The sequence below is a fragment of the Puma concolor genome, chromosome C1, assembly GCF_028749965.1.
Source record: "Puma concolor isolate L17-30 chromosome C1, mPumCon1.1.hap2, whole genome shotgun sequence".
NCBI lineage: Eukaryota > Metazoa > Chordata > Mammalia > Carnivora > Felidae > Puma > Puma concolor.
The window spans coordinates 39681986-39698924 of NC_141674.1; the positions used below are offsets into that span (position 1 = coordinate 39681986).

A 16939-nucleotide genomic window follows, 5' to 3' on the forward strand; every position below is an offset into this window, starting at 1 on the left:
AAAATGCTATAACTGAGCGGCAATCACTGATGGGTGGCGCAGCAGCAAGGATGGATGAGGCAGAAGAGAATCAGTGATATACAGGACAAACTTATGGAGAATAACAAAGCAGAAAAAAAGAGGGAGATTAAGGCAAAAGAGCACAATTTAAGAATTAGAGAAATCAGTGACTCATTAAAATGGAACAACATCATAATCATAGGGGTCCCAGAAGAGGAAGAGAGAGAAATAGGGGTAGAAGGGTCATGTGAGCAAATCATAGAGGAAAACTTTCCTAACCTGGGGAAAGACACAGACATCAAAATCCAGGAAGCAGAGAGGACCCCCATTAAATTCAACCAAAACCGACCATCAACAAGGTATATCATAATCAAATTCACAAAACACTCAGGAAAGGAGAGAATCATGAAAGAAGCAAGGGGAAAAAAGTCCTTGACCTACAAGAGAAGACAGATCAGGTTTGCAGCAGACCTATCCACAGAAACACTGCAGGACAGAAAGGAGTGGCAGGATGTATTCAATGTGCTAAATCAGAAAAACATGTAGACAAGGATTCTTTATATAGCAAAGCTGTCATTCGAAATAGAAGCAGAGATAAAGAGTTTGCCAGACAAACAAAATTAAAGGAGTTTTTGACCACTAAACCAGACCTGCAAGAAATTATAAAGGGGACTCTCTGAGGGGAGGAAAGATGAAAATAAATAAATAAATACCAAAAGCAACAAAGATTAGAAAGGACCAGAGAACACCACCAGAAACTCCAACTCTACAAGCAACATAATGGCAATAAATTCATATCCTTCAGTACTCACTCTAAATGTCAATGGACTCAATACTCCAATCAAAAGACATAGGGTACCAGAATGGATAAGAAAACAAGATGCATCTATATGCTGTTTACAAGAGACCCATTTTAGACCTAAAGACACCTTCAGATTGAATGTAAGGGGATGGAGAATAATCTCTCATGCTAATGGTTGACAAAAGAAAGCCAGAGTAGCCATACTTATATCAGACAATCTAGACTTTAAAATAAAGACTGTATCAAGAGACACAGAAGGGCATTATATCATAATCAAGGGGTCTATAGACCAAGAAGACCTAACAATTGTAAACATTTATGCACCAAATGTGCCAGCACCCAAATATATAAATTAATAACAAATGTAAAGAAACTAATACCATAATAGTAGAAGACTTCAACACCCCACTCACAGCAATGGACAGATCATCTAATAAAGAAATCAACAAGGAAACAATGGCTTTGAATAACATACTGGACCAGATGGATTTAACATATATATTTAGAACATTTCATCCTAAAGCAGCAGAATATACATTCTTCTCCAGTGCACATAGAACGTTCTCCCGAATAGACCACATACTGGGACAAATCAGCCCTTAGCAAGTACAAAAAATCGAGATCATACCGTGCATATTTTCAGACCACAATGCTAATGAAGTAGAAATCAACCACAAGAAAAAATTTGGAAAGTTAACAAATACTTGGGAGACTGAAGAACATCCTACTAAAGAATGAATGGGTTAACCAAGAAGGTAAAGAGGAAATTAAAAAGTATATGGAAGCCACTGAAAATGATAACACCACAACCCAAAACCTCTAGGATGCAGCAAAGGCGGTCATAAGGGGAAATTAAATAGCAATCCAGCCTTCCTAAAGAAGGAAGAAAGATCTCAGATACACAACCTAACCTAATGCCTTAAAGAGCTGGAAAAAGAACAGCAAATAAAACAAAAAAAACAGCAGGAAACAGGAAATAATAAGATTAGAGCAGAAATAAAAGCTATCGAAACAAAGAAAGAGAACAGATCAATGAAACCAGAAGCTGGATCTTTGAAAGAATTAACAAAATTGATAAACCACTAGCCACTTCGATCAAAAAGAAAAAGAAAGGACCCAAATAAATAAAATCAAGAACAGAAGAGGAGAGATCACAACCAACACAGCAGAAATAAAAACATTATTAAGAGAATATTATAAGTAATTATATGCCAATAAAATGGGCAATATGGAAGAAATGAACAAATTCCTAGAAACATATACACTACCAAAACTGAAACAGGAAGAAATAGAAAATTTGAACAGACCCATAACCAGTAAGGATATAGAATTAGTAATCAAAAATCTCCCATAAAACAGGAGTCCAGGGACAGATGGATTTCCAGGGGAATTCTACCAAACATGTAAGGAAGAGTTAACACCCATTCTCTTAAAGCTGTTACAAAACATAGAAATGGAAGGAAAACTTGCAAACTCTTTCTATGAAACCAGCATTACCTTAATTCCAAAACCAGACAGAGACCGCACTAAAAAGAAGAACTATAGACTAATTTCTCTCATGAATGTGGATGCCAAAATCTTCACAAGATATCAGCCAACCGGATTCAACAATACATTACAAAAATTATTCACCACGACCAAGTGGGATTTATACCTGAGATACACAACTGGTTCAGTATCTGCAAAACAATTAACGTGATTCATCACATAAATAAAAGAAAGGACAAGAACCACAGGATCTTCTCAATAGATGCAGAGAAAGCATTTGACAAAATACAGCACCCTTTCTTGATAAAAAAAAAAAAAAAAAAAAAAACCCTTAAGAAAGTAGGGATATTCTTTCCTGCTTTGTCAAAGATGAGTTGGCCATACTTTTGTGGGTCTAGTTTTGGGGTTTCTATTCTATTCCATTGGTCTATGTGTCTGTTTTTGTGCCAATACCATGCTGTCTTGATGATTACAGCTTTGTAGTAAAGGCTAAAGTCTGGGATTGTGATGCCTCCTGCTTTGGTCTTCTTCTTCAAAATTACTTTGGCTATTCGGGGCCTTTTGTGGTTCCATACAAATTTTAGGATTGCTTGTTCTAGCATCGAGAATAATGCTGGAACAATTTTGATTGGGATTGCATTGAATGTGTAGATAGCTTTGGGTAGTACTGACATTTTAACAATATTTACTCTTCCAATCCATGAGCATGGAATGTTCTTCCATTTCTTTATATCTTCTTCAATTTCCTTCGTAAGCTTTCTATAGTGTTCAGCATACAGATCTTTTACATCTTTGGTTAGGTTTATTCCTAGATATTTTATGCTTCTTGGTGCAATTGTGAACAGGATCAGTTTCTTTATTTGTCTTTCTGTTACTTCATTATTAGTGTATAAGAATGCAACTGATTTCTGTACATTGATTTTGTATCCTGCGACTGCTAAATTCGTGTATAATTTCTAATAGACTTTTGAAGGAGTCTATCAGATTTTCCATGTATAATATCATGTCGTCAGCAAAAAGTGAAAGCTTGACTTCATCTTTACCAATTTTCATGCCTTTGATTTCCTTTTGTTGTCTGATTGCTGATGCTAGCACTTCCAACGCTATGTGAAACAACAGCGGTGAATATCCAATGAAAAAAAGACAGTCTCTTTAATAAATGGTGCTGGAAGAACATGCAGAAGGATGAAACTAGACCACTTTCTTATACCCTACACAGAAATAAACTCAAAATGGATAAAGGACCTGAATGTGAGACAGGAAACCATCAAAACCCTAGAGGAGAAAGCAGGAAAACACCTCTCTGACCTCAGCCGTAGCAATTTCTTACTTGACACATCTCCAAAGGCAAGGGAATTAAAAGCAAAAATGAACTATTGGGACCTTATGAAGATAAAAAGCTTCTGCACAGCAAAGGAAACAACCAACAAAACTAAAAGGCAACCAAAAGAATGGGAAAAGATATTTGCAAATGACATATCGGACAAAGGGCTAGTATACAAAATCTATAAAGAGCTCACCAAACTCCACACCCGAAAAACAAATAATCCAGTGAAGAAACGGGCAGAAAACATGAATAGACACTTCTCTAAAGAAGACATCCAGATGGCCAACAGGCACATGAAAAGATGCTCAACGTCGCTCCTCATCAGGGAAATACAAATCAAAACCACACTCAGATATCACCTCACGCCAGTCAGAGTGGCCAAAATGAACAAATCAGGAGACTATAGATGCTGGCGAGGATGTGGAGAAACGGGAACCCTCTTGCACTGTTGGTGGGAATGCAAACTGGTGCAGCCACTCTGGAAAACAGTGAGGAGGTTCCTCAAAAAATTAAAAATAGACTTACCCTATGACCCAGCAATAGCACTGCTAGGAATTTACCCAAGGGATACAGGAGTACTGATGCATAGGGGCACTTGTACCCCAATGTTTATAGCAGCACTCTCAACAATAGCCAAATTATGGAAAGACCCTAAATGTCCATCAACTGATGAATGGATAAAGAAATAGTGGTTTATATACACAATGGAATACTACGTGGCAATGAGAAAGAATGAAATATAGCCTTTGTAGCAATGTGGAGGAACTGGAGAGTGTTATGCTAAGTTAAATAAGTCATACAGAGAAAGACAGATACCCTTTGTTTTCATTCTTAAGTGGATCCTGAGAAACTTAACAGAAGTCCATGGGGGAGGGGAAGAAAAAAAAAGACATTAGAGAGGGAGAAAGCCAAAGCAAAAGAGACTCTTGAAAAACTGAGAACAAACTTAGGATTGATGGGGGGGGTGGGGGGGGGGTGGGAGGGAGGAGAGGGTGGGTGATGGGTATTGAGGAGGGCACCTTTTGGGATGAGCACTGAGTGTTGTATGGAAACCAGTTTGACAATAAATTTCATATTTAAAAAAGGAAATTATGGATAGAATGATCATACCTCAATATCATAAAAGCCATATATGAACGATCCAACACTAATAGCATCCTCAATGGGGAAAAACTGAGAGCTTTCTCCCTAACGTCAGGAACAAGTCAGGGATGCCCACTCTTGCCCCTGTTATTCAATATAGTATTGGAAGTCTTAGCCTCTGCAATTAGACAACACAAAGAAATAAAAGGCATCCAAATCAGCCAGGAGGAGGTCAAACTTTCACTCTTCACAGATGACATGATACTCTATATGAAAAACCCTAAAGATTCCACCAAGAAACCTGCTCAAACTGATTCATGAATTCAGCAAAGTTGTGGGATATAAAATCAACACACAGAAATCGCTTGTATTACTATACACCAACAATGAAGCAACATAAAGATAAATCAAGGAATCGATCCCATTTAGAATTGCACCAAAACCCATAAAATACCTAGGAATAAATCTAACCAAACAGGTGAAAAATCTATACACTGAGAATGATAGAAAGCTTATGAAAGAAATTGAAGAAGACACAAAAATCTGGAAAAATAGTCCATTCTCCAGGATAGGAAGAACAAATATTGTTAAAATGTCGATACTACCCAAAGCAATCTACGCATTCAATGCAATCCCTATCAAAATAACACCAGCTTTCCTCACAGAGCTAGAACAAACAATCCTAAAATTTGTATGGAACCAGAAAAGACCCCCAATAGCCAAAGCAATCTTGAAAAAAGCAGGAGGCATCACAATCCCAGACTTCAAGCTCTACTACAAAGCTGTAATCATCAAGACAGTATGGTACTGGCACAAGAACAGACACTCAGATCAATGGAACAGAATAGGGAACCCAGAAATGGACTCACAAACATATGGCCAACTAATCTTTGACAAAGCAGGAAAGAATATCCAATGGAATAAAGACAGTTTCTTCAGCAAGTAGTGCTGGGAAAACTGGACAGCGACATGCAGAAGAATGAACCTGGACCACTTTCTTACACCATACACAAAAATAAACTCGAAATGGATGAAAAACCTAAGTGTAAGACAGGAAGCCATCAAAATCCTCGAGGAGAAAGCAGGCAAAACCTCTTTGATCTTGCCTGCAGCAACTTCTTACTCAACACGTATGCAGAGGCAAGGGAAACAAAAGCAAAAATGAACTACTGGGACCTCATCAAAATAAAAAGCCTCTGCACAGCGAAGGAAACACTCAGCAAAACTAAAAGGCAACTTACAGAATAGAAGAAGATATTTGCAAATGACATATCAGATAAAAGGTTAGTATCCAAAATCTATAAAGAACTTATCAAACTCAATACCCAAAAAACAAATACTCCTGTGAAGAAATGGGTAAAAGACATGAATAGACACTTCTCCAAAGAAGACATCCAGATGGCCAACCAACACATGAAAAAATGCTCAACTTACTCATCATCAGGGAAATACAAACCAAAACCACAATGAGATACCACCTTACACCTGTAAGAATGACTAACCTTAACAACTCAGGCAACAAAGATGTTGGTGAGGATGTGGAGAAAGAGAATCTCTTATGCATTGTTGGTGGGAATGCAAGCTGGTGCAGCCACTCTGGAAAACAGTATGGAAGTTCCTCAAAAAACTCAAAATAGAAGTTCCCTATGACCCAGCAATTGCACTACTAGGTATTTATCCAAGGGATACAGGTGTGCTGTTTCAAAGGGACACATGCACCCCCATGTATATAGCAGCACTATCAACAATAGCCAAAGTATGGAAAGAGCCCACATGTCCATCGGTGGATGATTGGATAAAGAAGATGTGGTATATATATACAATGGGGTATTACTTGGCAATCAAAAAGAATGAAATCTTGCCATTTGCAACTATTTGGATGGAACTGGAGGGTATTATGCTAAGTGAAATTAGTCACAGAAAGACTAAAATCATATGACTTGCCTCATATGAGGACTTTAAGAGACAAAATAGATGAACATAAGGGAAGGGAAACAAAAATAATATAGAACAGGGAGGGGACAAAACAGAGGAGACTCATAAATATGGAGAACAAACTCTGGGTTACGGGAGGGACACTTGGGAGGGGCGGTGGGCTAAATGGGTAAGGGCCACTAAGGAATCTACTCCTGAAACCATTGTTGCACTATATGCTAACTAATTTGGATGTAAATTTTAAGAAAATAATAAAATTAAAAATTATTTTAAAAAGTTATACATGTTGATATTATATACAGGAACATTTCTCAGCTCTACGTAGGTTCTAATAGTTTGCCTATAGATTATCTTTTTTTTCTCTTAGATAATCATATCATTTTCAAATAGTCCTAATTGTGCCGCTTTCTAATCTTTGTATCATTTGTTTACCTTTTTTTTGTCTTTTTGCTTTAGTTAGAGACTCCATTACAATTAGAAAAACTATGACAAAAAAGTCATTCATTACTTCCTCCTGGTTTCCAACTGGATGGGTTTTTCTTCATTTATTTTTTTTTAATTCCAGTATAATTAACATGCAGTGCTACAATAGTCACACGTATAAAGTATAATAATTCAACACTTCTATACAGTACTCAGTGCTCATCAAGATAAATTTACTCATGATCTCCTTTATCAATTTCACCTATTCCACCACCCCACCTCACCTCTGGCAACCATCAGTTTTGTTCCCTATATTTCAGCATCTGTTTTTTGGTTTGTCTCTTTTTTTTCTTTATTTGTTTTCTTTCTTAAACTCTACATATGGGTGAGTTCATACGGTATTTGTCTTCCCCTGAGTTATTTCACTTAGCATTATACACTCTAGATCTATCCATGTTTTTTGCAAATGGCAAGATTTCATTCCTTTTTATGGCTGAGTAACATTCCACTCTGTGTGTGTGTGTGTGCACGCGCGCGCGCATGCATCACATCTTTATCCATTCATCTGTCAGTGGATACTTGGGTTGCTTCTGTATCTTCACTATTGTAAATAATGCTGCAATAAATATAGGGGTGCATATACTTTCTCAAATTAGTGTTTTTGTATTCTTTGGGTAAATATGGGGTAGTGGATTTACTGGATGAGATGGTATTTCTATTTTCAATTTTTTGAGGAATCTCCATATGTTTTCCACATTGGCTGCACCAGTTTGCATTCCCACCAACACTAGTACATAAGGGTTCCTTTTTGTCCACATCCTCACTAACACTTGTTGCCTCTTGTGGTTTTTATTTTAGCCATTCTCACAGGTGTGAGGTGATATCACATGGTGGTTTTGACTTGCATTTCCCTGATGATGAATGATGTTGAGCATCTTTTCATGTGTCTGTTGGCCATCTGTATGTCTTCTTTGGAGAAATGTCAGTCCTTGTCTTCTGCCCAATTTGATAAAATTATTCATTTTTTGTTGTTGAGTTGTATAAGTTGTGTATATATTTTAGATACAACCCCGTTAACAGATATGTCATTTCCAAATATCCTCTCCAGTTCAATAGGTTGTATTTTTGTTTTGATGAGGGTTTCCTTGGCTGTTCAAAAGCTTTTATTTTGATGTATTTCTAATAGTTTATTTTTGCTTTTGTTTCCTTTGCCTAAGGAAACATGTCTAGAAAAATGCTACTATATCAAAGAAATAGCAAACTGCCTGTTTGCCCTCTTTTAGGATTTTTATGGTTTCAGGCTTCATATTTATTTCTTTAATCAATTTTGGGTTTATTTTTGTGTATGGTATAACAAAGTGGTCCAGTCATTCTTTTGCATGTAGGTGTCCAGTTTTCCCAACACCATTTGTTCAAGAGATTGTCTTTTTCCCATTGCTTATTCTTGTTTCCTTTGTCATACATTAATTGACCGTATAATCATGAAATTTATTTCTGGTTTTTCTATTCTGTTCCATTGACCTATGTGTTTATTTTTGTGCCAGTACCATACTGTTTCAATTACTACAACTTTGTAGTCTATCTTAAAATCTGGGGTTGTGATACCTCCAGTTTCAAAATTGCTTTGGCTATCTGAGGTCTCTTGTGGTTCCATACAAATTTTAGTATTATTTCTTATAGTTCTGTGAAAAATACTGTTCGCATACTGATAAGAGATTGCATTAAATCTGTAGATTATTTTGGATAATATAGACATTTTAACAATATTAATTCTTCTAATCCATGTGCATGGAATACTATTGCATGTGTTTGTGTCAGTTTCAATTTTCAAGTGAATGATTTTAAAGTTTCACCACTATGTATGGTACCTGGTCATGATTCTTTGATGAGATCCTTTATCAAATAAGAAAAGTTCCTTTCTCATCCTAGTTTACTCAAGTCTTAATTCAAATGGGTTTTAAATTTTAGCAATTGGTTTCTAATTATCTACCGAGACAGTATTTTGAGAGGCAGCATTAGGCAGAAGAGAAAACCAGTAAGTAATACATTATAAAACATAAATAAAATATAAATAAACCTAAAAATAAGTATGTAAAAATGTTCACAGTAGTGCCTTCTAGTTAGTAGGATTGTGGGTTTAGGTTTTGTTTTGTTTTCTTTGCTCCCGTTGTATATATTTTCCAAATTTCTACAATGACTACTTAGGTACAAATCCTGACTTTACCATCTACTAATTGCATTATCTTCAACCAGTTAATATCCTGTCTGTGCCTCACATTCTTTCAGCTTCTTCACCTACATAATGATGCGGAGGGTGGGGGGGGTGGTAATAGTATTTACAACAAAGGACTGTTCTGAAGATTAGACAAAGTAATATAAAGGGACGCCTGGGTGGCTCAGTTGGTTGGGTGACCAATTTCTGCTCAGGTTATGATCTTGCGGTCTGTGGGTTCTGGCCCCGCATTGGGCTCTGCACTGGTAGCTCAGAGCCTGGAGCATGCTTCATATTCTCTCTCTCTCTCTCTCTCTCTCTCTCTCTCTCTCTCTCTCTCTTCCCCTTCCCCACTCATGCTCTTTCTCAAAAATAAATAAACATTAAAAAAATTTTTAAGTAATATAAATGACTTAGAATTGTACCTATAACATTGATGTTTTCAAAAAATGTTAGCTATTTCTATAATAAATTGAATGATGGGGAAAATGAGAACCTGTGTTATACTTTGTAGGAGTATTAGAAGGATAATAATATTAATAGCTAACATTTTTTGATCACCTCTTATGTTGCAAGCATTGGATTATGTGTCTTACATGCATTACCACATATAACTCTTAGAGCAACTCTACTACATACTACTATTAACACATTAAAAATATATAGAAATTGACAATTTAAATACAGAAACAGATCAATAGCTTTCCCATAGTCACAAAGCTAGGAAATAAGTGGCAAAGCTAGGCTTACAATTCAACAATTCAACACAGAATCTGTGTTCTTAACCATTACAATTTGTTTGATGATAATGATAATGACCAATAGGAGATCTGAAAGAAGGTGGAGGAGGACTAAGAAGCGGTTAGTAGAATAAGAAGAGAAAATAAAATAAAACAAAACAAGCAAAAACCAGTATTAGTAAACTAGTAATAACGTGTTATGGTGTTTGCTCTTGCTGTTTTTAATATTATTTCTACTATTCTAGTGTTTTAATAAAAACAATAGACAACAAGTATTGAGCTCCTATTATCTATCTACCAACACTGTCTCATATAATATTCACAACACTGACATGAGGTAGTAGTATTTGGTTACACATGGAAAATTGAGGCACCCAGATAATAATTGATTAAATGTAAAACAGATCATAAATATCAGAGCCAGGATTTAAACCCAAATGTGTTTAAATCCATTGTCTCTGCTTTTCTACTATAATATGCTGTGCACCATTGATTTTGGACAGGATGAAGTTTCACTGAACCTAAAATCTCCAAGATGGCAAATAAAGCAGCAGCAAAGTCCTGGATTTTTGAAGTCCAATTCAGATATGTCATATACAAACATGTGTGTGTGTGTATGTGTGTGTATGTGTGTGTATGTGTGTGTGTGTGTGTGTGTGTGTCTGTTTAAGGTACATTATTGCTTATAGTAATGTAACAAATACTTCATTGTTTAAAAAAAACTTTTTAAAAAATTTTTTTAATATTTATTTATTTTTGAGACAATGTGAGAGACAGAGCACAAGCAGCTGAGGGGCAGACAGAGGGAGACACAGAATCTGCAGTGGGCTCCAGGCTCTGAGCTGTCAGCCCCGAGCCTGACGTGGGGCTGGAACTCACCGTGAGATCATGACCTGAGCCGAAGTCAGACGCTTAACTGACTAAGACACTCAGGCGCCCCAAAACACTTCTTTTTTTAAATCTTCCATTACATACCTCAGAGGACAATCATTTGGCACACCCAGACTAAGAAGGATTGATGAAATGAGAAAAATACCCAAAACAATAAATAGAATTGTTTTGCTGTTCCATATTGTTGCTAGAGTGCAATTAATTTCTTTATGACTAAAGGCCTGAAACACTGCATTATATCCCATTTATTTGTGTAAAATTTCAAAGTAAATGATGAAAAGGAAATAATTTATTCTATATATGAAATACTGAGTTCATGAAACAATTCAAAGCAAGAAATTCAAGGAAAAGCATCTCATTGACTGCTTGCTGTTGGACATCAAAATATACATTTTCTGGTACCAATACAGAAATATGTATCAAGAGTTTCAAAATACTCGTATCATTTGTCTATCAATCCCCCTCATAGGAATTTATTCTAAGTAAGCAAAATGAAATATGTGTAACATTTCATGCATGGAGATGTTCACTACAGTGTTATTTATAACAACAGATAATGGAAAATAATCTTTATGCCCAAGAGTAAGGAAATACTCCAATAGTAAAAAGCTATTGTACAGACATGTCCACAAAGTTTTTAGTGATAGAAAATTACTTGTGAAAATATTTAATTTCCTTAAAAGCAAAACATAAAAATGTGTATTTGGAAAAAAAATTACTTATGCTTCAAAAATCAAAGTAGGAAATAAATAAGCCTAGAAGTAAATATGCCAAAAGTTAATAATGATTGCTTCTAGGTAGTATAAGATTGTGTATGTGTGTGTGCACTTTTTCTCTGCTTCTAATAATTGTCTGTATTTTCCATATTTACCATATTGAACTTCAGCTACTTTAATCAAAAAGGGGAAAAATTAATTCAAAGAGATAAAAAACAATATAAGGAAAGAATACAATTTAAAAGTCAAGACCTATCATTTTCCACTCTTATTGGCTGAATTTTACCGTAAGTATTTAAAAAGGAAGATTTGTTTTCACATCACACATGTGATGAATATCCACATAATATTTAATACAGGTTTTTCAGAGAGAAAATTACCTTTTGATAAAGGTATTATGATGTGTAGTTTTCATAGACTCTTACAAATGTACTATTTAACAACTACTTTGGGGGGTTAATATACCAGCCCTGGAAAACAGCACCATATGTTCCAAGCTTTTGTCATTTCTTACAAATGTCAGGGAAAATAACACAAAAGCTAGATCCATTTGTACAGTATATTTGATGCCATAATTTTTAACATTCACTTAATGGACTCAGCCTTTGTGGCCTGATATTTCTTTTGCTTGCTAGCACCAAACCTTAAATAAGGTTCCTGACTAGATTACATTCATGCAGGTCTCATTTTAACGGAAATTAGAGAGATGGAAAAGATTGTAGGAAGAGACATTATAAAAACAGACCTCACAAGTCAAACCTAATAGTAAAACCATTCTCTTTCATGTAGACAACCATGAAAACAAATATCCTGTGAGCTAGAGATATATATTGTATCTTTCCAGCAGATCTTTATGCCATCTTGAAACAGATTTCCATAACTATATAATGTGACTACAGTTGATGAAGCAATGGTGCAAAGAAACAGGCTAATAAAGCATCACACTCCAGGAAACCAGATAAACAAGTTCATGATTTCTAATTGTATCAAGGGTAGAACAGCACTGGATATGAAGATAGAAACCCAGAGAGTCAGAGTAAATATTGTTTCTTCCAACATTAAAAATAAGCATTCATAAAAACAGCACCAACTCTTTTATTACAATAATCCTTTAGAACACATTCATGTTACTTGCTTAACTGATAGATAAGAACGCAAAAGAAGCTGTATGACTTTAAAATATAGTATAAAAATTATAACACTCTCGAAGAGATAAGAACATACCTGTAAGCAACTAAAAGAGCAATGAACAAGAAACTGAAATTTATGAGCAATCTGTTCAAAAAACTATCTCAGGTAGCACAACACATGAAACACATTTTCCCTGTGTAGTCAACCCTCTCCCTACCCCTCCTCCTGACCACAGAAGCTAGGTAAGAATATTCTCTATACAGAGACTAAAGTGCAAGAAAATTGGGATAAGAATTTAATGTGGCCCAATGTTAAAGAAACATAATAATTTCAGAGCTATCCATAAGTCTCTATTTAGCGAAGATACAATTAGGATAGAGGATTCTATTGTTTGAAAAGTAGTAAGTCTCATTTCTTAGGAGTTAGTGGATTCCTGGATGCAATATGCAAGCTGAAGGATGTGCATATGCTGTGCATAAAGAGGAAAACAGTAAACCCCTTTGGGAAATTAGAAATCCTGGCAGATTCCATCACTTTTAAGAAAATGTTTCCCTTCCTTCATAATGAATTGATTATATTTCCTCAGAATTATTGTTTGTTTTTCAATGATGTACATTACAACCGTAAGTTGCTGATATGAGACAGAAACACCAACAGAAGAATGAGAGGTTGTGTGTCTACCTCATGGCAGCAGAGAGATCTTGATAGGGACCCAAACTTGGATTGCCAAGCCTTAGTCTTGTAGATGAAGCTAAAGATTCCTGCTGTGAGATGTACTCTCAAGACTGAGTTATACAGACTTGGAAAATGCATTTTGACAATTACTAATTATCATGTTGGAACAAGAAAATAATCCTGTCACCAGATAAACCCTGGTCAGGTAAAATATGGTAACCCTAAGGTGGATGAAGGGGAGAATATTGTTATTCTTACTATGAAAAGCTGAAAAGGAATTCTCTCATGGAAGAGTAAGTAAAACCAAACACAAAACTAGGAACTTAAGTATGTCCCTATCAGTGTAGGGTTTAATATTTTTTCCACTTGTCTTAACCATGTTTAGCCAACAACATACAGAACTCTCCCATCTATTTAATTCCTTCCAGTTAGTCCTTACACTTCATTAAACATTATATACACCTGTCATTACATAGTCATGTGCCAGTCATGTTGTAGAGAATTAAGAGAATCGACAGCAGACTGAAAGGACTGTTCCTTCTACCCCTTTTCCACTGAAGTCAGCATGCCAGTGATAGTCCCTAAATTCCAGACACTGACCACTATCTGACATACGAATCTAATTGCAGTTGAGAAAATGGAAAGGAGCAAGCAACCAGTTGAAAGAGCAAACAGGATAGATTGACTTGGGAGGGGAAGTTAAACCAACCCTCCTTTTTTCCCAAGTATTCTAGAAAAAGATGACCCTGAAGGAAGAAGGAAGATATTAGGTTGTAGTGCTATGCTTTCATGTGCTTAAAAGAATTATGCCACTATATGTACAAAGTTTGTGCAGTCTTCCATGATTAGCTGCCTCAATACAATAGAATGATAAATGATTTCTTAGGATTAGATGTTTTTTCAAGGCATATGCATTTAGTTTTATTTTCATCAATGCTCTCTTACTCAAAATATTTGAACAGGATTATAAAAAACATACACTGTTAGAAAATATAGATGAAGAAATTATGGTCAAATACAGATTAATATGATCAGAATGAAAGAAAAATTAGTACATAGAAACACAAGCAAAAAAGTTTTCAAGAATCATTAGAGAGGGCTATAAAAATGGTTCTGAGTTTTCCAACAAAGAAGGGAAAATAGGATAAGTTGCAAGAATCATATTAAAACATAAACACCTTCTGGGGTGCCTGGGTGGCTCAGTTGGTTAAGCATCCAACTCTTGGTTTCGGCTCAGGTCATGATCTCATGATTCATGGGTTCAAGCCCTACACGGGGCTCTGTGCTAACGGCATGGAGCCTGTTTGGGATTCCGTCTCCCTCTCTCTCTTCCCCTCCCCTGCTTGTTCTCTATCTCTCTCTCTCTCAAAAATAAATAAACATTAAAAAAGTTTTTTAAAAAGATATAAACACCTTCTTGTACAAGAGAAGAAAAGATTTTTCTGAAACTGAGGCCTGTGAGAAATACCTTACAGATCTTTACAAAGAAGAAATAATATAGAGAACAGCACTCTATAATAAACATTATAGCAAGTCTCTTCCAGTGGTTCCTTAACCTTCAAGGAAACCCAGCACATCATGCTAATTCTTCAATCCATAAAGAACCCTTTTTGTTCCCATATAACCTATTTGTATTATTTAATAACCACCAGATAACAAGAACCAGCATATTATACTTATTTCTGTATATAGCTTAAAACTGTATCATTGCTATAGATATACAAGAATACATTCCTAATTCAGTTATTATTTTGGTATTTCTAAAGTAAAACAAAAGCATAATCTTCTTATGAACACCACACTGAAGATATCCAATATTTCCCTCACCTGTGATTCTTTCACGTTTTCAACAGTAAAGTTGAACCAGACTCGGAAGCGTGGATTACAGGTATCCGGCCTAATGAACAAGTCATACTCAAACTCAGAGACCTGGTCCACCTGTCCAAGGTTACCTGGTAATAAAAATCGAAAGAACTGTGTTTTAATAGAAGTTCATGCAACTCAATAGCACATAAAATTAAATATTATGAGGTCTGAAAGCAATATTTGTCATCATTCAGTACTTGTAAGTTTCAGTATTCACAATCTACAAGGCTATCAATTCTGAATACAGCCCAGGATAAGAAGAACCTTCCAGCTAGTCCAGGCTGTGGTTCAAGCAGCTCTTCCAGTCCTTATCATCCAGCAGATCTATTTGTGTTACATAAGAAATATTGTCATATTGGGATGTTCCATGGAACATGTGGCAAGCCCCAAAAAACCAAGTAAGAATCACAACCAAGCTTCAGTTTCCTATTTAGAAAAAAGGACAATAATAATTTATATATTTCATATTCAGCTTTATATAAATCACCTCTAGTATACTTGATCCTATTTAATTCTCACAACAATACTATACTGTTTGTACTACTTTGGGTAATTTCCAAACTTGTATCAGAACACGTTAAAGGTTGGGAATGCAAGCTGGTACAGCCACTCTGGAACACAGTATGGATGTTCCTCAAAAAACTCGAAATAGAACTACCCTACAACCCAGAAATTGCACTACTAGGCACTTATCCAAGGGATACAAGTGTGCTGTTTTGAAGGGACACATGCACCCCCATGTTTATAACAGCGCTATCAACAATAGCCAAAGTATGGAAAGAGCCCAAATATCCATCTACGGATGGATGGATAAAGAAGATGTGGTATTTATGTACAATGGAGTATTACTCGGCAATCAAAAAGAATGAAATCTTGCCATTTGCAACTATGTGGATGGAACTGGAAGGTATTATGCTAAGTGAAATTAGTCAGGGAAAGACAAAAATCATATGACTTAACTCATATGAGGACCTTAAGAGATAAAACAAATGAACATAAAGGAAGGGAAACAAAAATAATATAAAAACAGGGAGGGGGACAAAACATAAGAGATTCATAAATATGGAGAACACACTGTGGGTTACGGGAGGGGATGTGGGAGGGGGGATAGGCTAAATGGGTAAGGGCCACTAAGGAATCTACTCCTGAAATCCTTGTTGCACTATATGCTAACTAATTTGGATGTAAATTTAAAAAAATAAAAAATAAAACAAGTTAGAAAATTTAAAAAAACATGTAAAAGGATATGTAGAGTAAGATTTTAAACAAAAATTATAAGTTGTTCCCCCACGAGTATAGTAACGGTAAATTCACAAACAGTCATAAAATTAATTTCCATTTTCTCCAATAACAGAACACTTATATCAAAAATGTAGGTTGCCAGAGGGGAGGTTGATGAGGGAGGGATGAAGTATATAAAGGTGATCAAGAATATATTTATCTTGCGGGGCCTGGGTGGCTCAGTCAGTTGAGCATCCAACTCTTGATTTTGGCTCAGGTCATGACCCCAGGGTCATGGGATTGAGTCCCGCATCAGGCTGTTCACTGAGCATGGAGCCTGCTTAAGATTCACTCTCTTTCTGCCCCTATTCCCTGCTCTCTCTCTCTCTCTCTCTCTAAAGTTAAAAAAGTATATTTATCTTGATGAGC

The 16939-nt window shown here is 35.8% G+C and overlaps 1 protein-coding gene across 4 annotated transcripts in view; it reads right to left on the minus strand.

The window, feature by feature from the left end:
- The window catches only part of LOC112863632 (AGBL carboxypeptidase 4), a 1479506-nt gene that overhangs the window by 1175672 nt on the left and 286895 nt on the right, over positions 1–16939 (minus strand). For all 4 annotated transcript variants that reach the window (XR_015254691.1, XM_086716924.1, XM_086716923.1 and 1 more), the window contains exon 3: positions 15251–15375. Coding sequence is in view for 3 of the 4 variants with exons in the window: in XM_086716924.1 (XP_086573050.1) it covers positions 15251–15375 (125 nt within the window). In the remaining variant the exon portion in view is untranslated. The remainder of the gene's footprint in view (positions 1–15250; positions 15376–16939) is intronic.